The sequence below is a fragment of the Ovis aries genome, chromosome 24, assembly GCF_016772045.2.
Source record: "Ovis aries strain OAR_USU_Benz2616 breed Rambouillet chromosome 24, ARS-UI_Ramb_v3.0, whole genome shotgun sequence".
Lineage (NCBI taxonomy): Eukaryota > Metazoa > Chordata > Mammalia > Artiodactyla > Bovidae > Ovis > Ovis aries.
In genome coordinates, this window is record NC_056077.1 from 19,237,343 (window position 1) to 19,256,968 (window position 19,626).

The following is a 19,626-nucleotide window of genomic DNA, read 5'->3' on the forward strand; positions in this document are numbered from 1 at the left end:
GCAGGATCTGTGATTGAGCAATACTAAGTTAGCTTTGAGAATTCCCCTCCTTGCACTGTATTTCCAAAGTTTATAATGATAAATGCCCAGTGGGGCTATACAAGTAACATAAATGTATGAAGCAGGCCTGATGTAAGACAGTAGGGTGTGGTGGGACCTGCATTCAATGGAGATGTTTAATTTCCTCCTAAACAATTCACATTCAAATTAAACACAACAAAAACTTGGACTTCCCTGGTGGTCTAGTGTTTAAGAACCTGCCTGCCAATGCAGGGGACACAGGTTTGATCCCTGGTCCAGGAAGATTCCACATGCAGCAGGGCAGCTAATCCTGTGTGCCACAACTACTGAGCCCATACCTTAGAGCTGGTGCTCTTCAATGGGAAAAGCCACTGCGATGAAGAGTAGCCCTCACTCGCTGGAGCTGGAGAAAACCCTCAGGCAGTAATGAGGAGCCAGTGCAGCCAACAATTATTTATTATTAATAAATTAATAAATTAAAAAAAAAAACCCCAAAACTTGTGTTCTGGCAAACAAAACACAACTGGGCAGTGGACTATAAGCCAAATTGTTGTATGGATTTTTGGAGGTTAGGCATGGATGGAAGAATGTGGTGTGTGAGATGCAAGTGTAGAGGGAGTGTCCACTTTGGCTGTCTCATCCCTGAAACCCTAAGGGGAAGATCAGGTGGTGTGGAGCCAGCTGGAACAGGTAGAAGGAAAGAGAATGCTTGGAGAGGATCACCAAGAAGACAGTTTGCCTCCTTTGGTAACCCTCCCAAATTGCTAAGAATACCTTGGGGTGGGTCATTTCAAGAAAAGAATCAGAGGCAGCCCATGGGATTAATAATGAGAAAAACGATCCATGAGAAATGATATGGATATCCATCCATTCTCCATGAGAAAAATAATCCATCCTTAAAATCATGGTGGCTTGAGATCTGTATTTAGTTTGATGATTTGTTCCAACAAGAACACTAAGTCACTCAAGTTAGGCCATGGATAGGTTACATTAATAAAAAAAATTTATGTTTATTTTTTGCAAGAAGAAGCACAGACAGATTTCCCAGTTGTATTTCTTTCATTGTTATGCACATGTAAAGAGAGCAACCTAAACTGTTATAAAGTACCTGGTGAAAATTCCCTGGAGAATGGCCATTGTACCCAAGCTAGGCAAATACACACCAAAGGGAAGAGCTTTCAATCTTCTCATTATCACATAACTTCAGTAATTAGGAGACCTCTGATTCTGGAACATCACCTCTTTCCCTGACCCTAATCCTAATCTGGTTATAAGGTTGTCAGACTTATTAAAGAAAAATGCATGGACACTCAGTGAAATTAATTTCAGATAAACAACAAATCATATTTAGTATAAATATACCCCAAATATTACATGGAATGTACTTATACCTTATCTTTTTTCTTACACCTTATTTTACTGGCAACCCTGAGTACAAACTTGAATGCATTTCTACATCTGTCTGTGATCTTTCCCCCAGCAATCCAGGTATGCTGTCATCTCTCACCTAGGGGTCCAAAGTTTCTCCTCTCTTGAACGATGGCATGGAAGAAGCAAAGGCCAAACAATAACTTTTGCCACATTACTGCTTTGGTACAGCTTTGGAAGAACACGGGGTCTGAGATGGGGTCATTGAGGTAAGAGCGCAAAAGATTGGCCCGGAGCCCTTTAGGGGGCTCATTGGTCATTTTAATCCCATTCTGGAGGATGCTGACTGGAAACTTCTCTGATGGATAGCTGGTTAACCAGAGTCTAGAAAAGCAACAGATCCAATTATTTAGAGCAATGTAATACCTATATTAAAAAACAGTAACAAAAAAAATAACTACCATTTTTTTATACTCTGATAGATGTTGAACCCAATGCTGAGAATTTATGTCCCTTCATTTACTTTAATCCTCACAGCCACCCTCTGATTTACCATCCCCTTTGCCAGTGAGGAAACAGAGGTATAGCAAGGTCAGGTGGGGTTTACAAGGACACACTTTGTTTCTTGCTTCCAGATTACTCACAGTCTTGCTGCTGGGGGTGTCAGGGGCAGGGTGGGGGGTGTGCAGAGGAGGGGAAGGGAAATGGGAGCTGAGGAGGGGAGAAAAGACAAGCAGTGCCAAGAAGTTTTAAAATCAAGACTGCAGGGAGGAAGGGAAGTAATAGGCTGTGGGGATACATGGGGTGGGGAGAGCAGATGTCTGCAAACTACTGCCAGGGAGTCAAATCTAGCCTTAACCTATGTTTATAAATAAAGTTTTATTGAAACATGGCCACACCCCTTTATTTACAAATTATTTAGGGATGCTTTCATGCTACAATAGCTAAGTTAAATAGCTGCATTTGACAATATGGCCTGCAGAGCCTAAAATATTCACTATCTGGCCCTTTACAGGAAAAGTTTGCTGACTTCTGTCATAGAGGCCAGTGGCATTGGAAATGGGTCTTGAGAATATGGAAGACTTTTTTTCTTAAATAATAAAAATTTATCTATGTCCATAAAAAAATGAGAACATAGGCAAAAGTATTTAGTAAGAAACATATATATATATAATTTTACCATCTACAGGTTAACATGTTGGCATATTGTCTTTCATTTGCTTTTCTTACTCAGGCTCAAGCTACATACATATGTGGCATCTGTTTTGTTTCATTTTTGTGGAGTTTTTTTTGCTAGACATTAGAAAGATTTCCAACAGGCAGATTTGGGGGTGAAAAGTCATTAAAGACACAGGCTGAACAACCACATGGAGGAAGAAAAGTTGGGGATGTGGTAAGGGCTGGTGGGCAGCCTGCTATGGTCCAGGCACAGGGCTCAGAGGGGAAGGAGAGGCCATAAACTGGTGGCCTATGACCTAACCTCAGTTTGCAGCTGGCTGATGTTTAACTCTCACCATGCTAACCAACACAGTGCTGCAACATATTTTTGAAGTAGTTGCCAGCTTTTACAAATCTACGCTTTCTTTTAAAATTCTGGCTTCCCTGGTGGCTCAGACGGTAAAGCGTCTGCTTACAATGCAGGAGACCCAGATTTGAACCCTGGGTCGGGAAGATCCTCTGAAGAAGGCAATGGCAACCCACTCCAGTACTCTTGCCTGGAAAATCCCATGGATGGAGGAGCCTGGTAGGCTACAGTCTATGGGGTTGCAAAGAGTTGGACACGACTGAGTGACTTCACTTCCTTTCGTTTTCATTCTTTAAAATTCTAGTTTCCCATCTTTCCTTTAAAATAATCAGAAAATCTGGACACAAGAGGCCTTCATGCCTGCTTGGCAACAGTTAGCTGTCATTAGGCAGTAGTGGAAATGGAAGTGAAGTTGCTCAGTCGTGTCCGACTCTTTGCGACCCAATGGACTGTAGCCTACCAGGCTCCTCCTTCTATGGGATTTTCCAGGCAAGAGTACTGGAGTGGGTTGCCAATTCCTTCTCCAGGAGATCTTCCCAACCCAGGAATTGAACCCTGGTCTCCTGCATTGTAAGCAGATGCTTTACCGTCTAAGGGGCATGTGCTTCTAGTTTACCACAGTCCCCACCACCCACTACTGATATTCAACTGAGGCTGAATGCCCATGATGATAGCTACTGCAGTGTGGAAAGTGGACTATTGCTTGTGCCCAATCCCCTTCAGTCATTTATGTTACATTGCTGGCTTGTGGAAGCACGTAAGCTTGTGACTTCGGGGTTAAGTTAAAAGTGAAAGTGAAAGTGAAGTCATGCAGTTGTGTCTGACTCTTTGTGATCCCATGGACTGTAGCCTACTAGGCTCCTCCATTCATGGACTTTTCCAGACAAGAGTACTGGAGTGGGTTGCCATTTCCTTCTCCAACTTTGGGGTCAAGAAGTCTTAGATGTCAACATGAATAATTTTTCTTCATTGAGTATGTAACTGATAATAAATGAAACAACTCAGCATCCCATACAAAATAGAATCCTTGAAATTAATGGATTTCCTCTTAAACTTCTACATTAAACTTGTATGAGCCTTACATGAATACAATCAACTATGGCCTAATCTGGCTTTGTAAATAAACACCAAACACTTTTCTATTTTCAGCCAGACATAACTAAAATAAAAATAACTAGCAAACTTTGTTGCCTAGTACAGGATTTGGCAAACTTTCCCTATCAAGGATCAAATAGTAAGTGGTTTAGACTTTGTGTGCCATATGGTCTCTGTCACAACAACTTGAAGCATAGAAGCAGTTGTAGACATTATGTGAGTGAATATGATTATGTTTCAATAAAACTTTATAATTCTATTTATAGACACTGAAATTTAATTTTATATCATTTTCACATGTCATAAAGTATTATTCTTCTTTCAATTTTTTCAACCATAAAAAAATGTAAAGCTATTCTTAGACTGCAAGCTATACAAACATAGGCTGCAGACTGGATTCAGCCATAGTTTGCTCACCCCGGTCCAGAATAAGAAGATCACTGAAAATCTAAGTTAAAAGACTTGAAAGCCTATCTGGTTCATTTCATCATTCTCTAAATGCAAAAATTTAGGCCTAGTCTTGCTGGACTTTAAAGTTCATAGAAAACAAATGGCTGCTTCCAATACCGATTAAAATTCTATGGATCTCCAGAAATAGAAGATAGAGCAAGTAGCTAGACTACAGGTGGGATTCTTTTTTTTGGGGAGGGGGTGAACAATAAGTTTTGAAACTAATTTGCTGGTATTAAATCTATCTTTTCAGACATATCATATCAGCTCCCTACAACAGTTTCTCACAGCATATACCCCAGAATCACAAGATAACTTCTTGGTGTTTCCTTTGCTTCTACAAATGTTGTCCCTTTTGTCTGGAATGTCCTTCCTGGAAAATTCCTATTTATCTTTCAATACTCAAGGCCTTCCTCAACTTTTCCTTCCTTGTCCATTCGTGTTCAAACAAGTACAGCAGGTACTGCATGGTATCAACATTATTCATATATGGTCTGCCTTCTACTAGACTGAGAGCTTCTTGAGGGTTGAACTGTCTTGTTTGGATTCCCAGTCATTACCATGACATATGGAGCTCAAGACTGGGGCCCAGAGACACAGTGGTGGGACAACATCTCACCTGAATCCCACGTGGGTGCTCTCAGGAACAATCACCTCCTCACAGATCTTCTCCAGAGCAGGCATCCAGCTTGTGGCCAGATGGCAGTTCTGTAAGACCACCCAGGTCCCATCTTTGATGGCATTGTTGATCATTTTGGCAGCAATAGGGCCTTGGCCTTGGCCAAGGGAGATGGTCTGTGTTTTGGTACCTCCCATGCCAAGATCATCAGCAAATTTCAGCAGGCCTGAAATCAGGAAGAAAAGGGACTTTTGAAAGAGAACAGGCTACTTAAGACCATATTTACAATAACAACACAGAAAAGGGGGTTTACATTTCATTTTTAGTGGAGTATAGTTGATCTGGCTTCCCCTGTGGCTCAGATAGTAAAGAATCTGCCTGCAGTGCCAGAGACCCTGGGTTGGGAAGATCTCTTGGGGAAGGAAATGGCTATCCATTCGAGTGTTTTGGCCTTCCCTGGTGGCTCAGATGGTAAAGAGTCTGCCTGTGGTGTGGGGGACCAGGTTTTGATCTCTGGGTTGGGAAGATCCCCTGGAGAAGGAAATGGCAATCCACTCCAGTGTTCTTGCCTGGAGAATCCCATGGGTGGAAGAGCCTAGCAGGCTATAGTCCATGGGGTCTGTGTTAACTTCAAGTGTACAACAAAGTGAATCAATTATACAAATACATGTATCCACTCTTTTTTAGATTCTTTTCGCATATAGGTCATTACAGAATATTAAAAAGAGTTCCCTGTGCTATACAGTAGGTCCTTATTAGTTATATATTTTATACATAGTAATGTGTATGTGTCAATCCCAATCTCCCAGTTTATCCCTACCCTCTTTGCCCGCTGGTAACTATGTTTGTTTTCTACATCTGTGACTCTATTTCTGCTTTGTAAATAAGTTAATTTAGGAACTGGGCTTTTATAAACCTACCACGAAAACTGGTATTTGGACAGTGAAATTTCAAGTAGATCTCTTTCACATCTCTCTTCCTCAGAGGCAGCCAGTGTTATATTTGTTTTTGAGTTTTTCTTCTTTAATGATTTTTCCGCTCAGTTCAGCTCAGTCACTCAGTCGGGTCTGACTCTTTGTGACCCCATGAATCGCAGCACTCTAGGCCTCCCTGTCCATCACCAACTCCCGGAGTTTACTCAAACTCATGTCCATTGAGTTGGTGATGCCATCCAGCCATCTCATCCTCTGTAGTCCTCCTCTCCTCCTGCCCCCAATCCCTCTCAGCATCAGAGCCTTTTCCAATGAGTCAACTCTTCGCGTGAGGTGGCCAAAGTATTGGAGTTTCAGCTTTAGCATCATTCCTCGCAAAGAACACCCAGGACTGATCACCTTTAGAATGGACTGGTTGGATCTCCTTGCAGTCCAAGGGACTCTCAAGAGTCTTCTGCAACATCACAGCTCAAAAACATCAATTCTTTGGCACTCAGCCTTCTTCACAGTCCAACTCTCGCATCCATACATGACCACTGGAAAAATCATAGCCTTAACTAGATGGACCTTTGTTGGCAAAGTAATGCCTCTGCTTTTCAATATGCTATCTAGGTTGGTCATAACTTTCCTTCCCAGGAGTAAGCGTCTTTTAATTTCATGGCTGCAGTCACCACCTGCAGTGATTTTAGAGCCCCCCAAAATAAAATCTGACACTGTTTCCACTGTTTCCCCATCTATTTCCCATGAAGTGATGGGACCAGATGCCATGATCTTAGTTTGCTGAATGTTGAGCTTTAAGTCAACTTTTTCACTCTCTTCTTTCACTTTCATCAAGAGGCTCTTTAGTTGTTCTTCACTTTCTGCCATAAGGGTGGTGTCATCTGCATATCTGAGGTTATTGATATTGCCCCCAGCAATCTTGATTCTAGCTTGTGATTCTTCCAGCCCAGTGTTTCTCATGATGTACTCTGCATACAAGTTAAATTAGCAGGGTGACAATATACAGCCTTGACATAATCCTTTTCCTATTTGGAACCAGTTTGTTGTTCCATGTCCAGTTCTAACTGTTGCTTCCTGACCTGCATACAGGTTTCTCAAGAGGAAGGTCAGGTGGTCTGGTATTCCCATCTCTTTCAGCATCTTCCACAGTTTATTGTGATCCACATAGTTAAAGGCTTTGGCATACTCAATAAGGCAGAAATAGATGTTTTTTCTGGAACTCTCTTGTTTTTTCCATGATCCAGCAGATGTTGGCAATTTGATCTCTGGTTCCTCTGCCTTTTCTAAAACCAGCTTTAACATCTGGAAGTTCACGGTTCACATATTGCTGAAGCCTGGCTTGGAGAATATTGAGCATTACCTTGCTAGCATGTGAGATAAGTGCAATTTTGAGGTAGTTTGAGCATTCTTTGGCATTGCCTTTCTTTGGGATTGAAATGAAAACTGACCTTTTCCAGTCCTGTGGCCACTGCTGAGTTTTCCAAATCTGCTGACATATTGAGTGCAGCACTTTCACAGTATCATCTTTCAGGATTTGAAATAGCTCAACTAGGTGTGTTTCTTTTATGGTCTGTCCCAGAGACAATATTAATCTGCTAGGATTGCCATAACAAATAACCTAAGATTGGATGACTTAAACAACAGAAATTTATTTTCTCTCTGTACTGGAGGCTGGAAATCAAAAATCCAAGTGCTGGCCGGCTTGGTTTCCTCTGAGCTTCTTTTCCTGGCTTGTTTGTGGCCATTTTCTCCTTACATCAGTAAAGTGTCTGGCTACAATGTGGGAGACCTGGGTTCGATCCCTGGGTTGGGAAGCTCCCCTGGAGAAGGAAATGGCAATCCATTCCAGTACTATTGCCTGGAAAATCCCATGGATAGAGGAGCCTGGCAGGCTACAGTCCATGGGGTCGCAAAGAGTCAGACACGACTGAGCAACTTCACTTTCACTTTCTCCTCATGTCATCTTCTCACTGTGACCTTGCATGGACTTCTCCCTGTCATTGTATCTGTGTTCTAATCTTCTAAGGACATCAGTCATATTGGATTAGGACCTACCCTAATGACCTCACAATTAACTATTTAAAAACCTTATCTCCAAATACAGTCACATTCTGAGGTATTAGGAATTATGCCTTTAACATACAGACTTGGGAGGGACAAATTCAGCCCATAATATCCCCATAATCCTGGGGAGGGTATTAATTCTCTTAATTGTTTGATGTGCTGATTACCCCTTATAGTGATGTGTTAGTTTATAATTTTTTTTTTTTATTGTCAGTTCACAATCAGCAAGTTTGTGTTATTCTGTGGGAGTCTGACATACTGTGGGTTTAAGGAATGCCCTAACAGAACAATTTTGTATATACAAACACTAGTGTCCCCAGGGTTTTCCCCTTCTGGATCAGTTTTGCAGGAAATTTCTCAGCTTAAGAATCCCATACACAGGGTACTATAACTCTAAAAGCCTCATCTGCATGTAGCCTAGGCTTGGTATTTTAATTTCTCACCAAACAATTGTTGCTTTTTTGTTTTTACCCAGGCTCTAAGCCAGTGACAAGTTTCTGCATTGCTTCCTGAGTCAGCCTAAATTTCAGACTTCTATGGGAAAAAAATACATGAATTTGAAACAAAACAAATAAAACTTCTAGAAATGGAAAGCATTGTTATTGAAGATAAAAATTTAACGTGGAAGTGTTACTCTCTCCCATCGTGTCTGATTCTTTGTGACCATATGGATTGTAGCCCATCGGGCTCCTTTGTCCATGGGATTCTCCAGACAAGAATACTGGAGAGGGTAGCCATTCCCTTCTCCAGGGGATCTTCCTGACCCAGGGATCAAACCTGGGTCTTCCGCATTGCAGGCAAATTCTTTACCATCTGAGCCACCAGGGAAACCCAAAGATCACATGAAGTCTTTTGAGCCACAGGTTCTATCCCTGGTCTGGGAAGACTGTCACAGAGCAACACTAAGCCTTTGTGCCACAACTACTGAGTCTCAGGTACTGCAACTATGGAAGCCCATGCATAAGAGCCTGTGCTCCGCTACAACAGAAGCCTCCTCAATGCACTTCAATGAAGTGTAGCCCCTGCTTTCTACAACTAGAGAAAGCCCATGTGCAGCAATGAAGACCCATTGCAACCAGAAAGAAATACATTTTAAAAATTAGCATGAAAACAGCAGGGTGGATGCAGCCAAAAAGATAATGAGTGGAAAGTAAGGTCTGCAATCAATGATGTACTCAGTAGTGACAGGAACCCTAGGTTTCCAAATACCATGACCCAATAAAGGAATTGGAGTTCCTTGGAGAAACATTTGTTCAAGATAAGCCTGAATGATATATGGTAGTTCTACACAGCAAGGAAGTCATCAAAAACTACTGGGGTTATGTGAAAAGCATATCGCCATGGAAGTACTCCTATCCTAATAGGCTAAAGGATGAATAATCCGAGCATCAAAAGGAATGATGGCAGGGGTGGAGTAAAACAGTACTATATGTGAAACATTCACTATGTTAAAACCCATGCACTAATAAATGTACCAGAAAGCCACCTTCTTAGTGCTTTCATTACTCTGAAAGCTGGTAAATAGTGTATGAACAAGAACCTTTGCTGCCTGAGTAAACCAAAGAGTTGATAAAGAAAAATTCTTCTTTATGGAAGAGTTCCAGCTAATTTATGAGGGAGGAATGATAGAATTAAATTCTCATCATTTTGCAGTCCCTAATGCAATAATGCATCTGGGTAATGATTTTCTAAGGCCAATAAAACCATTAGGTCATTGGTTCCCAACATTGGCTGCATGTTGAAATTACCCAAAAAGCTTTATAAAACACAGTGCCTGGGTCTAACCTACAAAGATTTTAATTTAATTGGTAGAAGGCAAAGCGTGCACATGAAGATTTTCTTTCTTCTTTTCAGTTTTTAATTAAGATGTTCTCTTTATTTCATTCCATTCTTGAAAGATAGATTTTATGTTTGCATATTTTCCTTTAGCACAATGATGGCATTATTCCACTGACTGCATTGTTGCTATTGAAACACTGGTTGCTAGTCTAACTGCTGTTCTTTGTAGGTTATCTTGTTTTTCTCACTGGCTGCTTTTAATTTATTTTTATCAAAGTATATAGTTGATTTACAGTGTAGTGTTAGTTTCTGCTGTACAGCAAAGTGATTCAGTTATATATACATTCTTTTCCATTATGGTTTATCCTTGGCTACTGAATATATTTCTCTGTGCTATACAGTAGGACCTTATTATTTATCCATTCAATATACAATAATTTTCCTCTCCTAACCCCAAACTTCCAAGCCTTCCCTTCCCAACCCCTCCTTGGCAATCACAGGTCTTCTCTATGTCTGTGAGTCTGGTTTTGTTTCATAGATAGGTTCATTTGTGCCATATTTTAGATTCTACATATAAGTGATATTATACAGTATTTGTTTTTTCATGGAGATTTTCTTAAAGTTCTTTAGGTGATTTCAATGTGCAGCCAAGAGTGAGAGCCACCATATTAGGTGAAAGGCCGATGGGAAATTTTATAAAGGAGGCAGGAGAGGAGTATTGACGTGAATCACACTGACAACTCCTAAACCCACTGATCAGTCTAATGATAAACGACAACCAGACAGTATCTGTCTCCTAATGCGACACGCTATGAGGGACACAGCATCTGCGGTTGCCTCGGACATCATCCAAGCTGAATCTGATGAAGCCTCTAGTATAGAGGGACAGGAATAAGCTACATACACCATTATATTTTACAGGCCTGTTCTCTCAACACATCATCATTTTACAGAGCATATTCTACTGTTTCCTCCATTTCTTTTCTCTACTTTTCCTAGTTTCCCCTCATTTTTCCTACCACATAAGCCTACACAGAAACAACATAGGGAAGAAGCAAGATGCTAGTAAGGGGTCATGAACTGAGCTTTGACAATAACAATAATTTAAGTGTTGGAACCTGGAAAAATACCAGTTTATTTCAGCTCCTTCTTCTGATTTTCTTTGAAGCAGAAGGTCAGAATACATGTCAAATTTCCGTTTTCACAGGAGAGCTGGCAATCTTGTCACTTACATTTCTGGTATTCTTTTTTCATTCAACAACAGAGAAAACTAAAGCTTTAAGATCCCCTAACAGGAGAAGACTCTTGAGAGTCCCTTGGACTGCAAGGAGATCCAACCAGTCCATTCTGAAGGAGATCAGCCCCGGGATTTCTTTGGAAGGAATGATGTTAAAGCTGAAACTCCAGTACTTTGGCCACCTCATGCGAAGAGTTGACTCTTTGGAAAAGACGCTGATGCTGGGAAGGATTGGGGGCAGGAGGAGAAGGGGACGACAGAGGATGGGATGGCTGGATGGCATCACTGACTCGATGGACGTGAGTTTGGGTGAACTCTGGGAGTTGGTGATGGACAGGAGGCCTGGCGTGCTGCGATTCATGGGGTCACAAAGAGTCAGACACGACTGAGCGACTGAACCGAACTGAACAGAATAGAAAACAACCTATTTCTATCAATAACTCATACCCTTTTACATGCACACACACTTTCTGGAAAATGACACAAACTACTAGTAGCAATTATTTCTGAGACAGTTAGGAAGAAGATGTACCTTTTGCTCTTCTAAACCCCAGTACTATTTATATTATAGTCTGGATAATCCTTTGTTGTGGGGGCTGTCCTGGGCATTGTAGGCTGTTTAGCAGCATCCTTTACTTTAACCTACTAAATGCCAGTAGTACCCTCTATTTGTGAGAACAAAAATGTTCTCCCACTTTGCCAAATGTCTGTTGAGGTAACAAAATGGTCCTAATGGAGCCATAACCCTATGCTTTTTGCATTTTTTTTTTGACTACATGAGGCATTAATTACTCAAAAAATTTAAAGATTCAAAGAAGAGAAAAAAGCATAGCTGAGAGAAACAACGGTCTGAGAAAATGGTCTAAGACAAAGGTGATAAACTAGCAGTCACCAGGCTAAATCTAGCCCTGGCTAACCCTCTCAAAGTTTTTTAAGAAAAAAATTGAATGAGTTCTCAAGATTTAAAAATGGGTGATTTCTGGGACTTCCCTGGTGGTCCAGTGGTTAAGAGTCTGCCTTGCAGTGCAGGGGACACAAGTTCAATGCCTGGTCAGGGAACAGAGATCCCACATGCCGCAGAGTAACTAAGCCAGTACACCATAAAGAAAGATCCCACATGATGCAAGGAAGATGCCATATGCCGCAACTAAGACCTGACGAAGCCAAATAAATAAATATTTTTTTAAAATGGGTAATTTCTGGTTTCTTTTTGAAGAAGCAGATAATCTGGTCATCCTAAGATCACATTATCAAATGGCACAATACAAAAGAGCTGCCCTCTTTAGGCCAGAAAAGACTGCCTGGGAAAAGGTAGTCCCAGCCCTGCCTTAGTCTGTTAACTGGATTGCCCTTCAAAGCCATTTGAGTTTGAGATTCCTGCTCAATAGGGACAAGCTATTGTTATCCATCTATTAATATTCCTCAGACAACATTCTACCCTTACCTGCCATTGGGTCTGCACCTGGAGACAACACGAATATCAACGGTGCACAGCAATTGGAATCATTGTAGGACCCCTGGAGATCAAACGTAGGGGCTTCAATGTATACATTTCCCATGTGTTCAGCAATGAACCCCCGAACGGCTGGAATCATTTTGTCGGGCCGCAAACATCGGAGGATCACCATCCTCTCCAAATCTTGAAGAAACTTCCAAGATCCAGGGAATGTTTCCTCATGGGGCCAGGCTGAGTCATAGATGAACTTCCATTCATTACCATTTTGTTCCAAATGTTCCATAAGGCCTTTCAGTTTTGGCAATGCAGATGCACGGACCACTTCTGCCCATGCCTTCTCAGACAGCCACTCAGAAACTGGGTTGGGGAAAGGGTTGTCCAGGGCAATGCCTCCAGTTAGAAGAAAGTACCAAATTTCCTCATTAATCTGCTTTTTCTCTTTCATGATTCCTATTGTCAAGAGGAGGGAGAAAAGCAGCTTGTCCTTCTCAAACAGAGAGCGGCAGACGTTGTTGTAGATGCTGAGGGTGAAATGATCAATGATGTACTCAATCCGTAGCTCTAGTTCCTCGCTCTTCTTGCTATGGGCCAGAGACTGCATGTAGAGGTTTATGAACCATGTCAGGGAGTACTGGTACATGGGTTCAATGTGGGCCAGGTCAGAGATACAAAAGAAGATGGTGGCAGAATGAACAGCCACTGGCTTGTAGCCCATACGGGTCTCATCAATCTGTGTTTCTGTCACTGAAGCAATTTCCTGTTTCTCAGAGATTTCTTCAGACAGCACTTTGGAAGAAGACAAAATTTTGATGGCAGTCTCATCCTCAAGTATGTTGCCCTCAGAAAGGGAAAGGACCTCCAATATCTTATCTTCAATTTCCTTTAGCTGTTTCTTGTTCTTGGCACTTTCCACAATCAACTTGTTCTTTTTCTCTTCAAGTTCTGGCTTCTCCTTGGCAGCCACGATGCCAAGGAGTTGATCTTGGAGGCCCAAGGGAGTGATCATAAAGTTGAGGAGACAGACTTTCACAGCCACCTCAGGGAGGTAATGTGGGTTCCTCAAACGGGTTGTGATGTATAACTTAAAATCTCTGGAGTATTCAATGATGTTTTCACCAAGCCTCATGTACTCAACCCCTTGCTGTTTGAATGTGGACTTGAGCAAGATGGGTTCAATAAAGGCATCCAACTCTTCCCCAACATTTTCTAGTAAGACTGGGGCACCAAACTGCAGGGCGTGTTCTAGTGTCCTCACATAGTTGGTATCTGAGAACTTGATGACTGACAGCTTATTTGCTTTCTCCATATTCTTGATCCATTTATTGGCCTGCCCCTGAGGGTCAATCATTAAGGCCCAGCGTCTGGAATTGGATACAATGATGCCATTGTCAATGGAGAAGGAGTCAATGGGAAGCCCAGCAATCTGCCAGGCACGAATTTTTACAGGATCTCCTAATGTATTGCTAAGACTGAAGTCACTGGAGCCAGGGATGACCTTGTCCTTACATTGGGCCAACCACTGCTTCTGGCACTCAGCCCGATAATCCACAGTAAAGGCCCCCAGGTAAGCCACAGTCCCAGAGGACAACAACACATCCCCCGTCAGATTAGTATAACGGATGCCCAGCTGCCGAGCGGCTTCTGTCCATCTGTCTTTCTCTCCTCCAAGACCACTAATCAGTTTTTCTGCCCTGATCAGCTTTTGGGAACAGATTTCAATGTTTCCCTCCAATGTCTTTTTCTTGGTATTCATCTCTTCAAAGTCATCGTTCAGGGCCTGGAGGCGGTCTTCCACTAGCTTCAGCTCTGCTCGCTTCTGGTTCAGTTTCTGCATCTGTGTGTCCAGCTTCCCCTCAGCTTCCTTTAGCCGCTCCCGTTTGGGAGCCACCACTTTGGCCACACGATCATACACCTCCATGGCCCTCACCCACTTGCACAGACCCTCACATGCAGATGACACATTTTTAATTACAGCAGGCTGGAAATCTGGGTGATCGATAAACCTTTCCCGGATCCTCTTCATGACCACTGGAGGAATGTTGTCTTTGTCATACGTCTTGAGACTTTCCAAGAATTTCAGATCTCCGAGAATCTTTCTTGATACCCCCCAGTAATCTTCTATCATTTTACCTGTTTGGGACAAGAATTAGAGATAAAGCTATTTAAAAAATTTTTTATTGGAGGATAATTACAGTGTTGTGTTGGCTACTGCCATACAACAACATGAATCAATCAGAAATGCACACATATCCCCTCCTTCTTGAGCCTCCCTCCAAGCGCCCCCTCCATCCTACCCCTCTGGGTTGTCACAGAGCTCTGGGATAAGCTCCCTGCGTTATATAGCAACTTCCTATTAGCTAAGAGATAAGACTATTATTAAGACATCCTGCCTGAAATTTGCAGCCCTGCAGGGGCTACTCCTCATATTTAGCAAAAACAAACAAACAAACAAAACAAAACCAAGACCCCACAGAGGAATTTTAGGGCAGAGAATATACATGTCATTACATATTTATTCAAGCTCATAGAATGCATAATACCAAGAGTGAAACCTAATGTAAACTATGGACTTTGGATGATAAGATGTGTCCATGTAGGTTCATCAACTATAAACAAATATACCATTCTGGTGGGAGATGTTAATAACAAGGGAGGCTATGCATGTGTGTGTGACAAAGGTCTATATAGTCAAAGTAATGGTTTTTCCAGTTGCCATGTATGGATGTGAGAGCTAGACCATAAGGAAGGCTGAGTGCCAAAGAATTGATGCTTTCAAACCATGGTGTTGGAGAAGACTCTTGACAGTCCTTTGGATGGCAAGGAGCTTAAACTAGTCAATCCTAAAGGAAATCAACACTGAATATGCATTGGAAAGACTGATGCTAAAGCTGAAGCTCCAATACTTTGACCACCTGATGTGAAGAGCCTGCTCATTGGAAAAGACTCCAACGCTGGAAAAGATTGAAGGGAGGAGAAGGGGATGACAGAGAACAATATGGTTGGATGGCATCATCGGCTCAATGGAGATAGGTTTGAGCAAGCTCTGGGAAATGGTGACGGACAGGGAAGCCTGGTAGGTGAAGTCCATGTGGTCTTAAACAGTTGGACACTGTTGAATGACTGAACAACATGCATGAGTGGGAGCAGAGGGTATATGAGAAATTTCTGTATCTTCAACTCAATTTTTCTGTGAACTTAAAACCACTCTGAAAAAAAAAAAAGATCTCAAATCCCAAGCTCCTTGAAATCTCATCTTTGCCTTGCTCCCTGGTCTTTAATTACAAGAAGCTTCCTTCAACTTCCTGATGATCCCAAGTGCTTTCCTAACATGAGCTCTTCACCTAGGTTGTAAATGGATCTAGCTGGCTCCTGAATAAACTTCAGGCTCACTTTAAAAGCCATCTCTCTATGAAATAGGTGAATTAAACTCAGATGACCCTTATATCTACTACTGTGGGCAGGAATCCCTTAGAAGAAGTGGATTAGCCATCATAGTCAACAAAAGAGTCCAAAATGCAGTACTTGGATGCAATCTCTAAAACGACAGAATGATCTCTGTCCATTTTCAAGGCAAACCATTCAATATCACTGTAATCCAAGTCTATATGCCCTGAACAGTAATGCTGAAGAAACGGAAGTTGAAGGGTTCTGTTAAGACCTACAGGACCTTTGAGAACTAACACCCAAAAAAGATGTCCTTTACATTATAGGGGACTGGAATGCAAAAGTAGGAAGTCAAGAAACACCTAGAGTAATAAGCAAATTTGGCCTGGAGTACAGAATGAAGCAGGGCAAAGGCTAATAGAGTTTTGCCAAGAGAATGCACTTGTCATAGCAAACACCCTCTTCCAACAACACAAGAAAAGACTCTACACATGGACATCACCAGATGATCAACACTGAAATCAGATTGATTATATTCTTTGCAGCCAAAGATGGAGAAGCTCTATACAGTCAGCAAAAACAAGACCAGGAGCAGACTGTGGCTTAGATCATGAACTCTTTCTTGCCAAATTTAGACTGAAATTGAAGAAAGTAGGGAAAACCACTAGACCATTCAGGTATGATCTAAATCAAACCCCTTATGATTATACAGTAGAAGTGAGAAATAGATTTAAGGGACTAGATCTCATAGATAGAGTGCCTGATGAACTATGGATGGAGGTTCATGACACTGTACAGGAGACAGGGATCAATACCATCCCTAAGAAAAAGGAATCAAAAAAGCAAAATGGCTATCTGAGGAGGCCTTACAAATAGCTGTGAAAAGAAGAGAAGTGAAAAGCAAAGGAGAAAAGGAAAGATATATCCATTGGAATGCAGAGTTCCAAAGAATAACAAGGAGAGATAAGAAAGCCTTCCTCAGTGTTCAGTGCAAAGAAATAGAGGAAAAGAACAGAATGGGAAAGACTAGAGATCACTTCAAGAAAATTAGAGATACCAAGGGACCATTTCATACAAAGATGGGCTCGATAAAGGACAGAAATGGTATGGACCTAACAGAAGCAGAAGATATTAAGAAGAGGTGGCAAGAATACACAGAAGAACTGTACAAAAAAGATCTTCATAACCCAGATAATCATGATGGTGTGATCACTCACCTACAGCCAGACATCCTGGAATGGGAAATCAAGTGGGGCTTAGAAAGCATCACAACGAACAAAGCTAGTGGAGGTGATGGAATTCCAGTGGAGCTATTTCAAATCCTGAAAGATGATGCTGTGAAAGTGCTGCACTCAATATACCAGCAAATTTGGAAAACTCAGCAGTGGACACAAGACTGGAAAGGTCAGTTTTCATTCCAATCCCAAAGAAAGGCAATGCCAAAGAATGCTCAAACTACTGCACAATTGCACTCATCTCACACACTAGTAAAGTAATGCTCAAAATTCTCCAAGCCAGCCTTCAGCAATATGTGAACCGTGAACTTCCAGATGTTCCAGCTGGATTTAGAAAAGGCAGAGGAACCAGAGATCAAATTGCCAACATCTGCTGGATCATCGAAAAAGCAAGAGAGTTCCCGAAAAACATCTGTTTCTGCTTTATTGACTATGCCAAAGCCTTCGACTGTATTGATCACAATAAAGTGTGGAAAATCCTGAAAGAGATGGGAATACCAGACCACCTGACCTTCCTCTTGAGAAACCTGCATGCAGATCAGGAAGCAACAGTTAGAACTGGACATGGAACAATAGACTGGTTCCAAATAGGAAAAGGAGTATGTCAAGGCTCTATATTGTCACCTTGCTTATTTAACTTATGTGCAAAGTACATCATGAGAAACACTGGGCTGGAAGAAGCACAAGCTAGAATGGGAGAAATATCAGTAACCTCAGATATGCAGATGACACCACCCTTATGGCAGAAAGTGAAGAGGAACTCAAAAGCCTCTTGATGAAAGTGAAAGAGGAGAGTGAAAAAGTTGGCTTAAAGGTCAACATTCAGAAAACGAAGATCATGGCATCCGGTCCCATCACTTCATGGCAAATAGATGGGGAAACAGTGGCTGACTTTATTTTTTTTGGCTCCAAAATCACTGCAGATGGTGATTGCAGCCATGAAATTAAAAGACGCTTACTCCTTGGAAGGAAAGTTATGACCAACCTAGAGAGCATATTAAAAGCAGAGACATTACTTTGTCAGCAAAGTTCCATCTAGTCAAAGCTATGGTTTTTCCAGTAGTCATGTATGGATTTGAGAGTTGGACTATAAGGAAAGTTGAGTGCCAAAGAATTGATGCTTTTGAACTGTGGTGTTGGAGAAGACTCTTGTGAGCCCCTTGGACTGCAAGGAGATCCAACCAGTCCATCCTAAAGGAGATCAGTCCTGGGTGTTCATTGGAAGGACTCATGTTGAAACTGAAGCTCCAATACTTTGGTCACCTGGTGCAAAGAGGTGACTCCTTTGAAATGACCCTGATGCTGGGAAAGATTGAGGGCAAGAGGAGACAGAGGATGAGATGGTTGGATGGCATCACTGACTCAACGGACATGAGTTTGGGTAAAGTCTGGGAGTTTACAATGGACAGGGTGGCCTGGCGTGTTGTGGTTCATAGGGTTGCAAAGATTCAGACACAACTGAGTGAGTGAACTGAACTGAACTGAACTATGGAGCATTTTCTTTCATATCAGAGGCCAGAATATCCATAGATTTCCAGATTTATAGATTGCTTTATAGATTGCCAGAAATAGCAATCTGTGATATATATATATATATATATATATATATATATATTTTTTTTTTTTTGGTTTAGTTTTAACTGTGTGCTTCTTCCTCAAAGCTGTAAGCTTCTGGGGGAGGGCAACAAGATTGCAGAGTAATATGTTACTGAGCTTACTTCTCCCCATGAACATATAAAAAATATATCTACATGTGGAGCAAATTTTTTTGAAAACCAACTGGAAACTGGCAGGAAGATTCTTTGACAACCAAGACTGTAAGCAAAGATCCACATGGAGTTGTGCAGGAAGGCAGTAGAAGCAATTAGGTTGGGACATGTGCCCCTAGGAGGTGATATAGAGGTATCATAATTGTAATGGCAAAAAATTGAATATAAAGAGAGAATTCTAAAAGCAGCAAAAGAAAGACAGTCACATACATGGGAACTTACATAAGGGTATCAGATGATTTTTCTGCTGAAATTTTGCAAGCCAGAAGGCAGTGAAATTATATATATAAAGCCCTGAAAAGAAAAACCCTACAACGTAGGATACTATACTAGCAATACTATCATTCATAATTGAAGGAGAGATAAAAACTTCTCAGACAAGCAAAACCTAAGATTTCATCAATACTAGCCAAATCTAAAAGAAGTGTTAAAGTGTCTTCTTTAAGTGGAAAAGAAAAGGCTATAACAAGCAGTAAGAATTTATAGGAAAGGGAAAATTCCACTAGTAAAGGCAAATATATAGTACAGGCTGTGGATCAATCACTTAAATAACCTAGTATGAGGATTAAAAGAGAAAAATTGTTTAATCAACTATAACTAAATAAACAGTTAAGGGATAAACATAAAGCTGTACAATATGACAGCAAAAGCACAAAACATGGAGGAGGGGAGTGAATGTATAAATATTTTAG

The 19,626-nt window shown here is 41.4% G+C and overlaps 1 protein-coding gene across 4 annotated transcripts in view; it reads right to left on the minus strand.

Annotated features, from left to right (window-relative positions):
• The window catches only part of DNAH3 (dynein axonemal heavy chain 3), a 232,424-nt gene that overhangs the window by 17,680 nt on the left and 195,118 nt on the right, over window positions 1–19,626 (minus strand). For all 4 annotated transcript variants that reach the window (XM_042240494.2, XM_015104112.4, XM_060405790.1 and 1 more), the window contains 3 exons: window positions 12,535–14,676; window positions 5,079–5,304; window positions 1,529–1,773 (listed from right to left, as the gene is read on the minus strand). In XM_042240494.2, coding sequence (XP_042096428.1) covers window positions 1,529–1,773; window positions 5,079–5,304; window positions 12,535–14,676 — 2,613 coding nt within the window. The remainder of the gene's footprint in view (window positions 1–1,528; window positions 1,774–5,078; window positions 5,305–12,534; window positions 14,677–19,626) is intronic.